The 14,016-nt window shown below is 44.0% G+C and overlaps 1 protein-coding gene across 2 annotated transcripts in view; it reads left to right on the top strand.

Annotated features, from left to right (window-relative positions):
* LOC119395193 (collagen alpha-1(II) chain) overlaps positions 1 to 14,016 on the top strand; it is a 339,079-nt gene that overhangs the window by 125,166 nt on the left and 199,897 nt on the right. For both annotated transcript variants that reach the window (XM_049415841.1, XM_049415840.1), the window contains exon 3: positions 8,461 to 8,691. In XM_049415841.1, the coding sequence (XP_049271798.1) occupies positions 8,461 to 8,691 (231 nt within the window). The remainder of the gene's footprint in view (positions 1 to 8,460; positions 8,692 to 14,016) is intronic.

Raw genomic sequence — 14,016 nt, 5'->3', positions numbered from 1 at the left:
TGCAACAGCCGTCAGCACGTCGTAGCATATGCCAGTCGGACACTGACCAGAGCAGAGAAGAACTACACCGTCACCGAGCTCGAGTGCTTAGCAGTCGTCTTCGCCATTCAGAAGTTCCGACCGTATCTACATGGCCGCGAGTTCACAATAGTGACCGATCATCACTCACTATGCTGGCTTGTGGGACTTCGCGACCCGTCCTGGCCGGCTGGCTCGTTGGGCGTTGCGCCTCCAAAAGTACAGCTTTTCTGTGACCTATAAGAGCGGACGATGTCACACGGATGCCGACTGCTTATCCCGCCTTCCTTCAGTACACACCAATGCTGACGATGATGACATTGATGACTATTTAGTTTCTGTCTTGTCGACTTCCCAGATACCAGCAGCTTCAACGTGAGCAACAACGCGACCCTACCCTGAAAACATTTGCTCGAAGCTGCACATAACTCCGCCGACAAGCACTTTACAATTTCAAATGGCTTGCTGTACAAGAGAAACTATTCATCCGACGGCCTCCCGTTGCTTCTAGTGGTGCCGGGAAGCCTGCGCCAGGTCGCCCTTCGTTCTATGCACGATGACATTACATCCGGTCATCTCGGTTTCACACGTACGCTACATCGACTACGTGAGAGGTTCTACTGGCCGAAAATGTGGAAGACCACAAAACAGTACGTCGCCAGCTGTGCTATATGTCAGCGCCACAAGCAATCCACCACTGCTCCGGCAGGTTATTTGCAGCCCATCTCACCACCGACATCCCCTTTTGAAAAAGTCGGCATCGACTTGCTCGGACCCCCTTCCTAAGACCCCATCCGGCCACCGATATGTTATAGCGTGCGTAGATTATTTAACTCGTTATACGGAAACGGACGCACTGACATCGGCCACAGCAGCCGCTGTTTCCTCTTTCTGTTACAACGGGTCATACTGCGTCACGGTGCTCCACGGGTTGTCATCAGTGACCGTGGACGGCAATTTATCGCCGATGTGGTTGAAAAAATTTTGCGCCTCTGTGGCTCCTCTTATCGCCACTCACCCCTTACCATCCGCAAACTAACGGTCTCACTGAGAGAAGGAATCGAACTCTTACGAATATGCTATCGATGTACGTTGATGCTGACACAGGAACTGGGACGCCGTCTTACCGTTGTTACTTACGCATATAACACCGCAAGCATGAAGTTACTGGACATTCGCCTTTTTTCTGCTTTACGCACGAAACCCACGGAGTTTTCTGGACACCCTCTTACCTTTCTCGCATGAGGAAGATCTGTCCATCACTCAGACGTTGTGTCGTGCTGAAGAAGCACGTGAACTAGCGCGCCTTCGAACATTGTCTTCTCAAGAACACAGCAAGAGTCGCTACGATGCCAAGCATATCCCCGTAGAGTTTTCTCCTGGCGACTACGTTTGGCTTTGGACTCCTGTTCGTAGAAAAGGATTGTACCGGAAGTTTCTAGCAAACTATTCGGGCCCATTCGTGATAGTCACTCGTCTCAGTGACGTGAATTACGTTGTCGCCCGAGTCACAGCCAATAACCGGCGTTCGCGCGTTACGCAAATTGTTCACGTAGCCCGCCTCAAACAGTACCATCATAGGCATATTTAACTCGCTCGACGAGCTTCGTCTGCCGCCGGGGGAAATGCAACGAAGATGCGCGAGCGTACGGGGCGCGGAAGAAGAAGAGTAGTGGAGCCGGCGCTTGGACTGTGTGGTTGGGTGAACCGGACTAGGCCTGCCTCAGAAGTACGCTGCTCTTTTCCCAACGCCATTTCACCTCATCTGTAAATAAACACAATCACTCGTAACAGTATTCTTCTTTTTCTGCACCATGATGTAATCTGCACAAAAATATCCATTATGGCTGAAGCGGTCAGCCATCGCGACGCTCCTTAAAGCTCAAATCACCGCCCCGCCACGGTGGTCTAGTGGTTATGGCGCTCGACTGCTGACCCGAAGGTCGCGGGATCGAATCCCGGCCGCGGCGGCTGCATTTTCGATGGAGGCGAAAATGTTTGAGGCCCGTGTACTTAGATTTAGGTGCACGTTAAAGAACCCCAGGTGGTCGAAATTTCCGGAGCCCTCCACTACGGCGTCTCTCATAATCAAATCGTGGTTTTGGGACGTTAAACCCCAGATATTATTATTAGCTCAAATCACCGGCAATGCTGCTATCATTTCCTTACAAAGAAAGATGCGTGAAATCAGCAGCACGAAAGTGATCTATCCGTCGTTTGTTCCTATGTCTCTCACCTTTAATGAGAGTAGACGTAAAACAGAGTGCGCAAGTATTCGCAGTGCGAATGCGAAACTGAAGTGTAGTATGTTCAAATAAAAGTTCACAAAGTATTTGTCGATAAAATCACAGATGGCGCTATCTTTGTCCCGACTTTAAAGCATATGATCTAAAGCATTGCCTCCGAGATGCGGCGTGCAGCAATTAATCTGCTGAGCAGACGACGCACGACAACTAGCCCTAAAGCGTAATCTTCAGTCTAAAGCGCCAGTCTCCGCGCCCCAAATGATCAAAATTCGTTATGCATCGTTCCTGCACTCATTTCACAGTTAATTCACTTAACTAAAATGTTGAAAACACATGGCCGTCACAGCAATCGCATCCGTGGGTCAGTAATGGAGAGGTGCCCGCATCTAAGAAGTCTCAGTGCTCGACGTATAAGCGCAAAGTCAGGTACTGTGGAATATCGTGCTCAAAATAATTACTCCGATCCACTAAAACAGCATTTCTTCTCATACGGTCACGTTTACTCACGTTTGAAGCTGATTGCCGCTTTTCTCCTCCGATTTCTCGACTTCTCAGCACCTCAGCGCATTCTGGAAAAGCTCTGATTTGTACCGCGAGTATTGTCGCTGAAAGCAAAATAATGCAACATGTTTTTCTATATTACTTTTCGATGGCCTTCGATTGTGTGTCACAGGATTTTAAGAAAAATGGAAGATGGTTTCTTTTTTAATATTTGCATTTCAGTAAGGTTCACTTTCGCCGATATGAGAACTTTGAGGCAATATATAAAATATATATTTGCCCTACAGCAACAATATTTTATGCACTTATTGGACACACTATATTCCCACAACTCAAGTTGCGAAGCGCTGCTTGCATTTCCTTCAGAGAAAAAGAAATGGGGAATACATAACCTTTTATAAAATGTCACATAATGAGACATTTTTAAAAACTATTTTCCTTCGCTCTACAAACTTGAAACCGTATGAATTTATCCTGCATTCGGCATAAATTTCAAGGAAAAAATATTTCCCTTGTAACAATAATATTTGTTTTTATAGGATCTCAAACTTTTGAGAATGACAGGTGACGAAATTGCTCCCTCTGTGTTCGGTAAGTTCGATATTTTTTTTCTCGTAAGTTATGCCGTTAATCATAAAACGAAGTTTACTTTCACGCTACCTGCAAAGAGGTGCATAAAATATGAAATACTCAATCAATTCTAAAATATCCGGTTTCGGACCCGCGTCGATCTCTCGTGGAATTACCCCTTCGCAACGGCGCTATGGATGCTCGCGAAGCTGAACGTAAACAGCAACGCCGGCAAGCGTTGCACTCTCCTTCGCAACGGCCCTATGGACGCTCGCGAAGCTGAACGTAAGCGGCAACGCCGGTAAGCGAATCTCGAACCTTCGAGGCTGCGAAAGCGCGCGTTCGCTGTACTTCCGTCATTCTCTCTTTGTGCAACGGTGTGCGAAACGCCATGAACAACGTCAACGTCGGCGCTAGTTCCAGCGGCAGTGCCACCGCCGTGGAGCAGAGGAAGGCTCGGGAAGCCGAACGTAAACGTCATCGCCGGCAAGCGGTAATTCAAACGCCTCGACAACATAACATAACAGAAGTCACGTAAGAGAAACGGAAACTAGATGCGCACCCCCCGCAATGCTTTCGCATCCCACCATGGTTGCCCATAGAGGGAGATGATGTGTAATTTTAAAGACGATAGTCTTTCTTGGGATTTTTAAACGTAGAAATTTTGGTCTGTCTTTCTGTTTGTCGGCACGTCACTCGATTCAGCCACTCGGCCCAAGTTGAACCACTTGCCCAAGGGTCAGCCACCTTGAACGGCTGACTAGGTTCATACTTGTGTACATTGTCGATAAGAAAGCAAACATTACGCATATCTGAGGTGCAACATCACTAGGTAAGTATTAGGTGGTGTTCCTTTAATAGAAAATGCATACATACGTAATTCTAAAGACGTAATTCTAAAATGCGAATGCGCTGAAACTTGCCTTCCTCCGTGCCCTCTGCACGAGCTCATTGTTGTGTTTCGGTTTCGGTTCTGTATTGCACTGTACGAATGCCACGGGGCGCCGCTCTGGCATTCCTGTTTTACCCAGGCGACGTGTAAATAAAAGAGTGTGTGGAGAGTACTCGTTGAGTGCGGACGTTCTTCTGCTTCAGCGCTTCGCGCCATACCGCGTGTTCGGGCTGGCTGGCGTCCCCGCCGGTCGCGTTGGTCACCGCCCGTCTTCGCCTGCTGCTGCGCCCGGACTACCAGCCCGCAACGCAGCACTCATGTTTCCTGACGTATTGCCAGATGGCGTCCATATCTCACGCAGCGCCTCTTCTATCGTCTTTAGACGACATTTGCAGCGAAGCACGCAGATACGCGGCCAATTTTTTTCTCTTGCACATCACGAGTGGGTACAGAAAAGGGCCACTTTGTCCGTACGCGTCTCAAGGGCAGTTTTTCACATTGAAAGAAAACTAGGAGCCGTCGCGTCTGCAAGTGTCGACAATGGATAATCAGACGCTCTTAGATATTTCTTTTTCTTTTAAACCGCGGCGCATGGAGTGATCCTCTGCGTCTCCTACTACACGGGGGCGTCTGATGTAAGGCATGCCCGGTGTTCTTTGTTTTTTGTTTCCTTCCACATCACGAGCGGGTACAGAAAAGGGCCACTTGTCGTGCGCGTCTCAAGGGCAGTTTTCAAATTGAAAGAAACTTAGGAGCGTTGCGTGATAGAAAACACTAGGGTGCCTTGATGCGCTAGAAAACACGCTCAAGCTCCTCCGAGATTTGCTTACCACCAGCGGTAAATGGTGTTACAAATAGCTTGTTGTTATTTCGCCGGCGCATGCATGGGGCAGGGTTAAGTTGTCCAATGCAGCAGGCTGGTGAGCGAGGGGTCGACGGTTCTAATCCCTGGTCGAGTGCTTAGAATTCTTTTGTTCTGCTTTATTTTTCTTTGTGCCTTTTTATATATATACATACATATACATATCCGGGGCATGGCCGCGAAGGCGACGGCAAAAATCAGCCGATAGTGGCCATATAATTGCCATCTTAATAAAAAACCAGATAACACACCGGCGCACCACACTAATCGTCGAGACAGTCTATCTGGCATGGGAATAGGCCAAGAGACCTCTTGCTGATACCTTTACTCCCAAACACAATGATATAGGCTTCAAATACCTCTGTTATATATACCCCATAAATTGGACGAAAGGAAGACCGCCGCCGTAGCTCAGTGGTACAGCATCGGACGCGTTATTCGAAGGTCGCAGGTTCGGTCCCTGCCGGCGGCAAGTTATCTTTTCGTCCACTTTCTTCACATCTATATTCTAATTGCTACAAATAACACCTCCTATGCGTTCCTTAGCATTATTGTCTGTTAGTTCCCACTGTTGTAGCACAAGGCATTTCTGTAGTACTCCTACAATTGTCACATACTGCAAAGAAATTCCTGTAGGAACAACCGGGTGCCCGCTGTGACGGCACATTTTGTACACTTCTATAAACATTTGTCGTAGTACTTGAGCTTTCTTGTAACACTACACACGCGGCGGAATACACTTGTGTTGTCACCATAAAGATATCCGGTGCATGACAGAGAAGCCTTTCGTCACATCAGGAATCTGTAGTAATTACAGAAAAATGTAACAAAAGAAATATCTGTAGTACTCAAGGCAAGTTTTGCTGTCATTTCAACTGATTGAAACCATTAGGGATATCATTAATAAAATAAAAACAAGATTGGTCCGAGCACGGAGCACTGAAGAACACGGTACTTGACGCTGGTCATTGGAGACGAGATACTCTTCACAAAAATTGATTGGTAATGGCTAGTTAAGAAATGGGTAATCGACTTTATTATCTTGTTAAGCCTGTTATCTTTTACATTAGGCGCAAGCTAGGAACGGGTTTGCAAGATCGACGAATATAGCATCAGGATCGTCCAAAGAAGGAATAGAGGTCAGTGATAATTTTAATAAGTGCTGTTTCGCAGCATCGGCCGCGCAAAAATCATGCGAGAATACGTCACTAGAAAAGCCGCTTTCGTCGAATAGCCAAGAACGGTTCTAGCACATGCCGCAGCAGTTTCTTGAAAGCTGAAAATTTTACAGTATTTGTGTAGCTTATTAGTCATATTCAACATATTTTTAGAACCCTTGCAAGTTTTCTTGTTACTTCTAAAGGGCTAGAAAAGCTTATCTGTAAGCGGATTATATGTTTCTGCGATAAGCATTCTTTGATTGCCTCAGAACAACTCGGTTTTTATCAAGGTTTATCAAGTGAACACGCTTTACTAGCACAAAAAGAAATCATCTTAAAGGGATTTGAAGAAAAGAAGCTAACACTGGGTATATATATTGATTTTTATAAGGTGTTTGACAGAATACACCACCAAACTCTGTTTACTAACTAGAACATTGTGGTTTCCGGGGCGTAGTCCTAAATCTCGTCAAATCTTATCTAGGCCATAGAAGGCAATGTGTAAGCATTAAAGATAAAAGTTATTCGCAATTCTCCTGTTATCAATGCTGCTAAAACAAAGGTTGTTCTATTCAAACCAACTAATAAAAAAACATATGCTAGCTTAGACTTACCACTCGGTGACAGAGAGATTGGGATTGTAGAAGACGTTAAAATATTGGGGGTCACTTTCAGTGTAGACTTAAACTTGATTCGCATGTATATGATGTTGCCAAAAAGCTTGCCAAGGCATGTAGAGTGCTTTCAAAATTCCGAGATATAGTTGCTCCAAAAGTTGAACTCCTTATTTATAATGCCTTATTTCACTCGCACATCAATTATTGTACCCTTGTCTGGGGAAACATCACGCAAACGAGCAAACTAAAATTGATCAGGCTACAGAAGAAGGCAATACGTCATATCGCAAGTGTTCCATACGACGCTCATACATCAACATTATTAACAGCATATAACGTGCTTCAAGTAGAACAACTGTACAATTTCAATCTTTTTGCTAAATACAAACATGGTTCGAAAAGTAAAATCAACTTTCTTACTCTGTGTCAGCTAAAAGAGCCATCCGCACCACCTTACAAAATAAAAAAAGGACACACATGATACATACCGTTTTCGCGAACAAATTATGGCCTTAAAAGTCTTAAGCATATCATGCCAAACTTTTTGAATCACCTAAACAACAAATGCATTGCGCATGATACGCTTGCATTTAATTTGTGTTACTTTCGATTACTTCGCACTTCGTTCTCCCATATGTATACCGCATTCTTTCAGTGTTTGCCAATTTCTTACATTATCTCTGCAGTTGACATTTGCTGGTAAATTTGTTGATATTGTGCTTGCTTGTGTTATGCTTTCTTGTACTTTTCCTGTTTTACTTGCTTGTATTTTATTTCTTTTTTTTTACATGACCACGTGTCTGCGGCCAATCTGCTCAGGGTCAGGAATGCCGTCACGCTGCTGTTTAGCAGCTTTTAATTCCTGTCCTTGCATTCTTTTAAATGCGAATGCATTTCTTAGTCGGGCTATCTGAGGCATCCGGCGTTGTCCGCGGCGCCCTCTCCCATAGCAACAGCTGCGGGGACGCGCGCTTATCCTCGTCCCTAGCAACCGGAGCATGTGGTGCGAGATAGTGTAGGAGAGGGTAGGTTCAGTGTTTCGCCGCTCCTTCTCTCGCCGTTCGCTCTCTCTCCTCCCTGCGCCCCACTCTCCCGTCCGCTCGCGCCTCACTCTCCACCGTTCGCTGGCTGGGCGCCTCTCAAGAACATCCGGAAATGTGTGCTCGAGACGCCGCTGTGAAACGCCAACGCCGAGCCAAGAACGCTGGCGCCCCACTCTCTCGTCCGCTCGCGCCTCACTCTCGACCGTTCGCTGGCTGGGCGCCTCTTAAGGCGATGGCAGAAGTCGGTGAAGGCGAATGTCTGACGGCAACGGTACCCTCTCTCGGCGCAAGAAATGCATTCGCATTTCCTCACGATTCCCTTCGGGGAGGGGGGGGGGGCATCTTTTTTCACTTTTTAATCTGATTTGCATTTAGTTTTGTGTTGACCATAATTACCATTGCACGAACACATTGAATCACCGTACTTTAACTCGATTGCTGAAAAAGATTGTAAATAATTTGAAACTGATTGAAACTTTTCATGGACTTCTGGAAAGAATATTTTTATCCTGCACAAAGCTGTAAGAATCTCTAATTGTGTGTTCTCGCAGATGAGCTACAAGATTGACCGCATTCAGCTGACGTTCCTGCAAATGCTGAGTTCAGGGGCTGTACAAAACATCACATATCACTGCCGTAATTCCGTGGCCTTCCTGGATGCAAGCAAGCAGTCGCACCGCCGTTCTCTCCGTCTCATGGCACACAACGACCTCGAACTACGTGCCCCGGAGGGGGACATCAACCCGGCCTTCACCTTCACAGCGCTCTTCGATGGTTGCAAAGTACGTATTCACATGCCAGAGTAAAGCAAGCGAAGCAAAAACACAAGAAAGATACTTTTCATTTTAAAACCGCGCGGTAACACGAGGACAGAAAGAAAGGAATAACGGGACAACGTCTCGTTGTTCCTTTCTTTCTGCCCTCGTGTTACTACGCTGTTTTTATAATGAATGCAAACCAACTTGCGCAAATTTCTATTCTCTTAAAAAGATACTTTTCATCCGAATTTTTGCCGCTCTTTGCATCGATTGATACCAAGGAACTCTCAGTTTCGCACAGTTCCAAAGCGCGATGAAATGTCAGGTGTCTGAAAGAGAAAAGTCTTTTTTAGCGGTGGATATTTCACAAGGTGCTAGCGTATGACATCAAACCTCGACAGAAATGTCACAGTTTCACAGCAAGCGCGAAGCAATGAATGCGATAGCAACACATTGTAGTGTTACACGAAGTGAGGCTGGCAGCTAACTGTTTTGTATCCCATCACGCGTAACTACAAAACGCTGGTGTAAGAGAATACGGCCGCTCGAGGGAGAGATGCTCTCCGCATAGTCACTTCGGATTGAGATGCAGCGCGTAGAAGGGTATACGAGCCGCCCGATGTGATGTCTTTCGAAATAGCGCGCGCGCCAGCGATCTCGACCGCGCCCTTACATTCAAAATTCAAAGTGGCTGCTCACGCGACAACCCCCACCCCGCGCTCCCGACCTCGTTACTTTTCATGTTCGTTAAAGACGGGCGGGGTGTTTCCTGTCTGCTTCGACGGCAGGTCTTCCGAGCGGGGTGATGTTATAGCATGCACCCTCCGAGCGACGGAAATGGGCTGGCTCGTTTGATCTCTGCTTCGGCCGCGTTCGTCGCCCCCGCTCGTGCGCTTTTTCCCGCAGGTAGAACATACAAAGCGCGGGGGGATCTTATCAATTCGGACTTCATACCGGAAGGACATGACGGCGACGGCAACATCGACGGCAAAAACCCGTCGAGACTGTCCATATAATTTTAATAATAATAATAATAATAATAATAATAATAATAATAATAATAATAATAATAATAATAATAATAATAATAATATTATTACTATTATTATTATTATTATTCAGTCAATCAATCAATCAATCATTTATTTAACGTGCCCAGGAACAACCGTAAGGTCTTTGTGCTGGCGCACGCAAAAAAAAACAATAAAAATAAACAATACAATACAGACAGTTTTCAGAAATAAAAAGAGCAAAAACACGTAGACAAAGAGAAATGAACACAAAAGGGGAGGAGTAAAATAAGACAACAGGAGAAATATTGACGGGGAATAAAAATTAGATTGCATATATACAACTACGTGGAAAGACTGAGAAGGGAAGACTTTGTACATTGTGCCACACTATGTCAAAACAGTGCAAAGCTCGGATAAAAACAATGATTGTGGGCTATGAAAAACGTCAAGATCAAGAAAATTAACATTATAGAGACTTTGTATTCTGTGAACGGTAGAGTGCTGGAAGAAGCAGGCGGGTACATGAAACGGTCTGTTCTCTCTGGTCAACTTACGCGGAATTCGAAAATTTACACAACTGAGAAGTACAGGGCAGGATATGCTACCGTGGACTAGCTTGTAAAGAAATAAGAGATCAGAGCGATTTCGTCGGCAGTGAAATGATGGCAGTGATGATGATAATAATAATAATAATAATAATAATAATAATAATAATAATAATAATAATAATAATAATAATAATAATAATAATAATAATAATAATAATAATAATCAATCAATCATTTATTTAACGTGCCCAGGAACAACCGTAAGGTCTTTGTGCTGGCGCACGCAAAAAAAAAAAACAATAAAAATAAACAATACAATAGAGACAGTTTTCAGAAATAAAAAGAGCAAAAACACGTAGACAAAGAGAAATGAACACAAAAGGGGAGGAGTAAAATGAGACAACACGAGAAATATTGAAGGGGAATGAAAAATTAGATTGCATATATACAACTATGTGGAAAGACTGAGAAGGGAAGACTTTGTACATTGTGCCACACTATGTCAAAACAGTACAAAGCTCGGATAAAAACAATGCTTGTGGACTATGAAAAATGTCAAGATCAAGAAAATTAACATTATAGAGACTTTGTATTCTGTGAACGGTAGAGTGTTGGAAGAAGCAGGCGGGTACATGAAACGGTCTGTTCTCTCTGGTTAACTTACGCGGAATTCGAAAATTAACACAATTGAGAAGTACAGGGCAGGATATGATACCGTGGACTAGCTTGTAAAGAAACAAGAGATCAGAACGATTTCGTCGGCAGTGAAGTGATGGCAATGATAATAATTCAGCAGTATTTGAACGAGATTTTTTAGCAAAGCGATGGTTATATATGCTAAGGAATTTTTTCTGGACTCGTTCAATGGTGTTACCGCTGGATTGAGCAATGCCATTCCATATCACGGACGCATACTCCAGTTGAGGAAGACATAGCGCGGTGTACAATTTTCGGAAGGGCATAGGAGAACGGAATTCTCTAGACAATCTGCAAACACAGCCTAGGGTGCGAAGACCCCGCAAAGCAACACGCTTAGCGTGAGCAGAAAAGTCTAACGTGCTATCAACAACAACACCAAGATCACTGATCTCATAAACCTTGCATAAGGACACAGAATTGACAGAGTATTGAAATGACACGCTAGGTGTTTTGCGAGTGATAGACATGAAGTTTGTCTTCGAGGCATTCAGAGAAAGGTTATTAGCGTTGCACCATTCAGAAAAAGAGCGCAAATCTGACTGCAGCAAGCGACAGTCGTTAACTGAATGAATTTCCTTAATAATCTTGATGTCATCGGCATACAAGAGGAAAGAAGAATTACGAATGGCAAAAGAAACATCATTAACGTAAATTAAAAATAGGAGTGGGCCTAATACTGACCCTTGAGGGACCCCACTAGTCACTTTATACAAAGAAGACGTTTGGCCATTTACCGCTAAATAACAATATCTATTGAGCAGATAGCTCTGCAGGAGATTCACAACCGACAAGTCAACATCAAATTGCGCAAGTTTAACCATAAGCAGTGTGTGGCTGACTACGTCAAAAGCCTTGCTCAGGTCACAGTAGAGTACGTCAACCTGTCCTCTCTGAGAAATAGGTGTGGAGATCTGCGTCCTGAAACTAGCAAGATTTGTGGTAGTTGAGCGGCCAGCGAGAAAACCATGTTGATTAGGAATCAATGAGCTTTTAACACTAAAAGACAATATTTTGTGAAGAGCCAGCTCGAAGATCTTTGATGTGGCACATAGTAGAGAAATCGGGCGATAATTAGAAACATCTGTTTTAGAGCCCGACTTAAATACTGGGAAAACACGAGCAGTTTTCCACATGCTAGGAAATGTGGAAGTGTCCAGGCAGTTATTAAATATCGTAGTCAGTACTGGGACAAATATACTACTATAAGCTTTTAGTATGGCGGAGGGGATGCCATCTGGGCCACATGATAAGGATGGTTTTAAGCACTTAATGCATTCGCAGATAAGATTTTCATCCAGCGACAAAGCACTGGGTGAGCGAACTGCCTTAGGCTGTCTGATATCAGTGCTAGAGTCTGAGGCCTTATAAACGGATGAGAAATGTGCGGCAAAACAGTCAGCGACGGCATGCACTTCTACCCCATTTGAGTCTACTAGTCTGAAAGACTCTCCGCTTTTGCTGGACCGTTTACGTACATACTTCCAAAACTCAGCTGGCCTGTCAGAAGCGCTTTTTTCTAAGAATTGAATATACGAACTATGATCCCGTTTATATAGGCGTTTAGCGAGAGTTCGAAAAAAGCTGAACTCTTCCTTCCACTCGCTCCATGGAGAACATTTAGATTTCCTGTGTGCGCGATCTTTATGCTTCAGTGCACTGATAAGTTCAGATGAGAACCAGTAATCAATCAATCAATCAATCAATCAATCAATCATTTATTTAACGTGCCCAGGAACAACCGTAAGGTCTTTGTGCAGGCGCACGCAAAAAAAAAATCAATAAAAATAAACAATAAAATATAAAATCAATCAATCAATCAATCAATCATTTATTTAACGTGCCCAGGAACAACCGTGAGGTCTTTGTGCAGGCGCACGCAAAAAAAAATCAATAAAAATAAACAATAAAATACAGACAGTCTTCAGAAATAAAAAGAGCAAAAACACGTAGACAAAGAGAAATGAACACAAAAGGGGGGAGTAAAATAAGACAATATGAGAAATATTGGAGGGGAATAAAAAATTATATTGCACATATACAAATATGCGGAAAGACGGAGAAGGGAAGACTTTGTACATTGTGCCATACTATGTCAAAACAGTGCAAAGCTCGGATAAAAACAATGATTGTGGACTATGAAACACGTCAAGATCAAGAAAATTAATATTATAAAGACTTTGTATTCTGTGAACGATAGAGTGTTGGAAGAAGCAGGCGGGTACATGAAACGGTCTGTTCTCTCTGGTTAACTTACGCGGAATTCGAAAATAACACAATTGAGAAGTACAGGGCAGGATATGACACCGTGGACTAGCTTGTAGAGAAATAAGAGATCAGAACGATTTCGTCGGCAGTGAAGTGATGGCAGTGATAATGATTCAGTAGTACTTGAACGAGATCCAGAGTCATTTTTAGCAAAGCGATGGTTATATATGCTGAGGAATTTTTTCTGGACTCGTTCAATGGTGTTACCGCTGGATTGAGCAATGCCATTCCATATCACGGACGCATACTCAAGTTGCGGAAGACATATTGCCGTGTACAATTTGTGTAGGGCCATGGGAGACCTGAATTCTCGAGATATTCTACAAACACATCCGAGAGAACGAAGGCCCCGCATAGCAGCACGCTTAACGTGAGAAGAAAAGTTTAACGCGCTGTCAACACAACACCAAGATCACTGATTTCATAAACCTTGCATAACGGCACAGAATTGACAAAGTATTGAAATGACACGCTAGATGTTTTGCGAGTGATAGACATGAATTTTGTCTCTGAGGTATTTAGAGAAAGGTTATTGCCGTTGCACCATTCGGAAAAAGAACACAAATCTGACTGCAGCAAGCGACAGTCGTTAACTGAATGAATTTCCTTAAATATCTTGATGTCATCGGCATACAAGAGGAAAGAAGAATTACGAATGGCAAAAGAAACATCATTAACGTAAATTAAAAATAGGAGTGGGCCTAATACCGACCCTTGAGGGACCCCACTAGTCACTTTATACAAAGAAGAGGTTTGGCCATTTACGGCAACATAACAAGATCTATTGAGCAGATAGCTGTGCAAGTGATTCACAATCGACAAGT

The sequence above is a fragment of the Rhipicephalus sanguineus genome, chromosome 5 (genome assembly GCF_013339695.2).
Source record: "Rhipicephalus sanguineus isolate Rsan-2018 chromosome 5, BIME_Rsan_1.4, whole genome shotgun sequence".
Classification (NCBI taxonomy): Eukaryota; Metazoa; Arthropoda; class Arachnida; order Ixodida; family Ixodidae; genus Rhipicephalus; species Rhipicephalus sanguineus.
The sequence above is the reverse complement of the archived record's forward strand: the minus strand, read 5'-3'. Positions and strand labels throughout refer to the sequence as shown.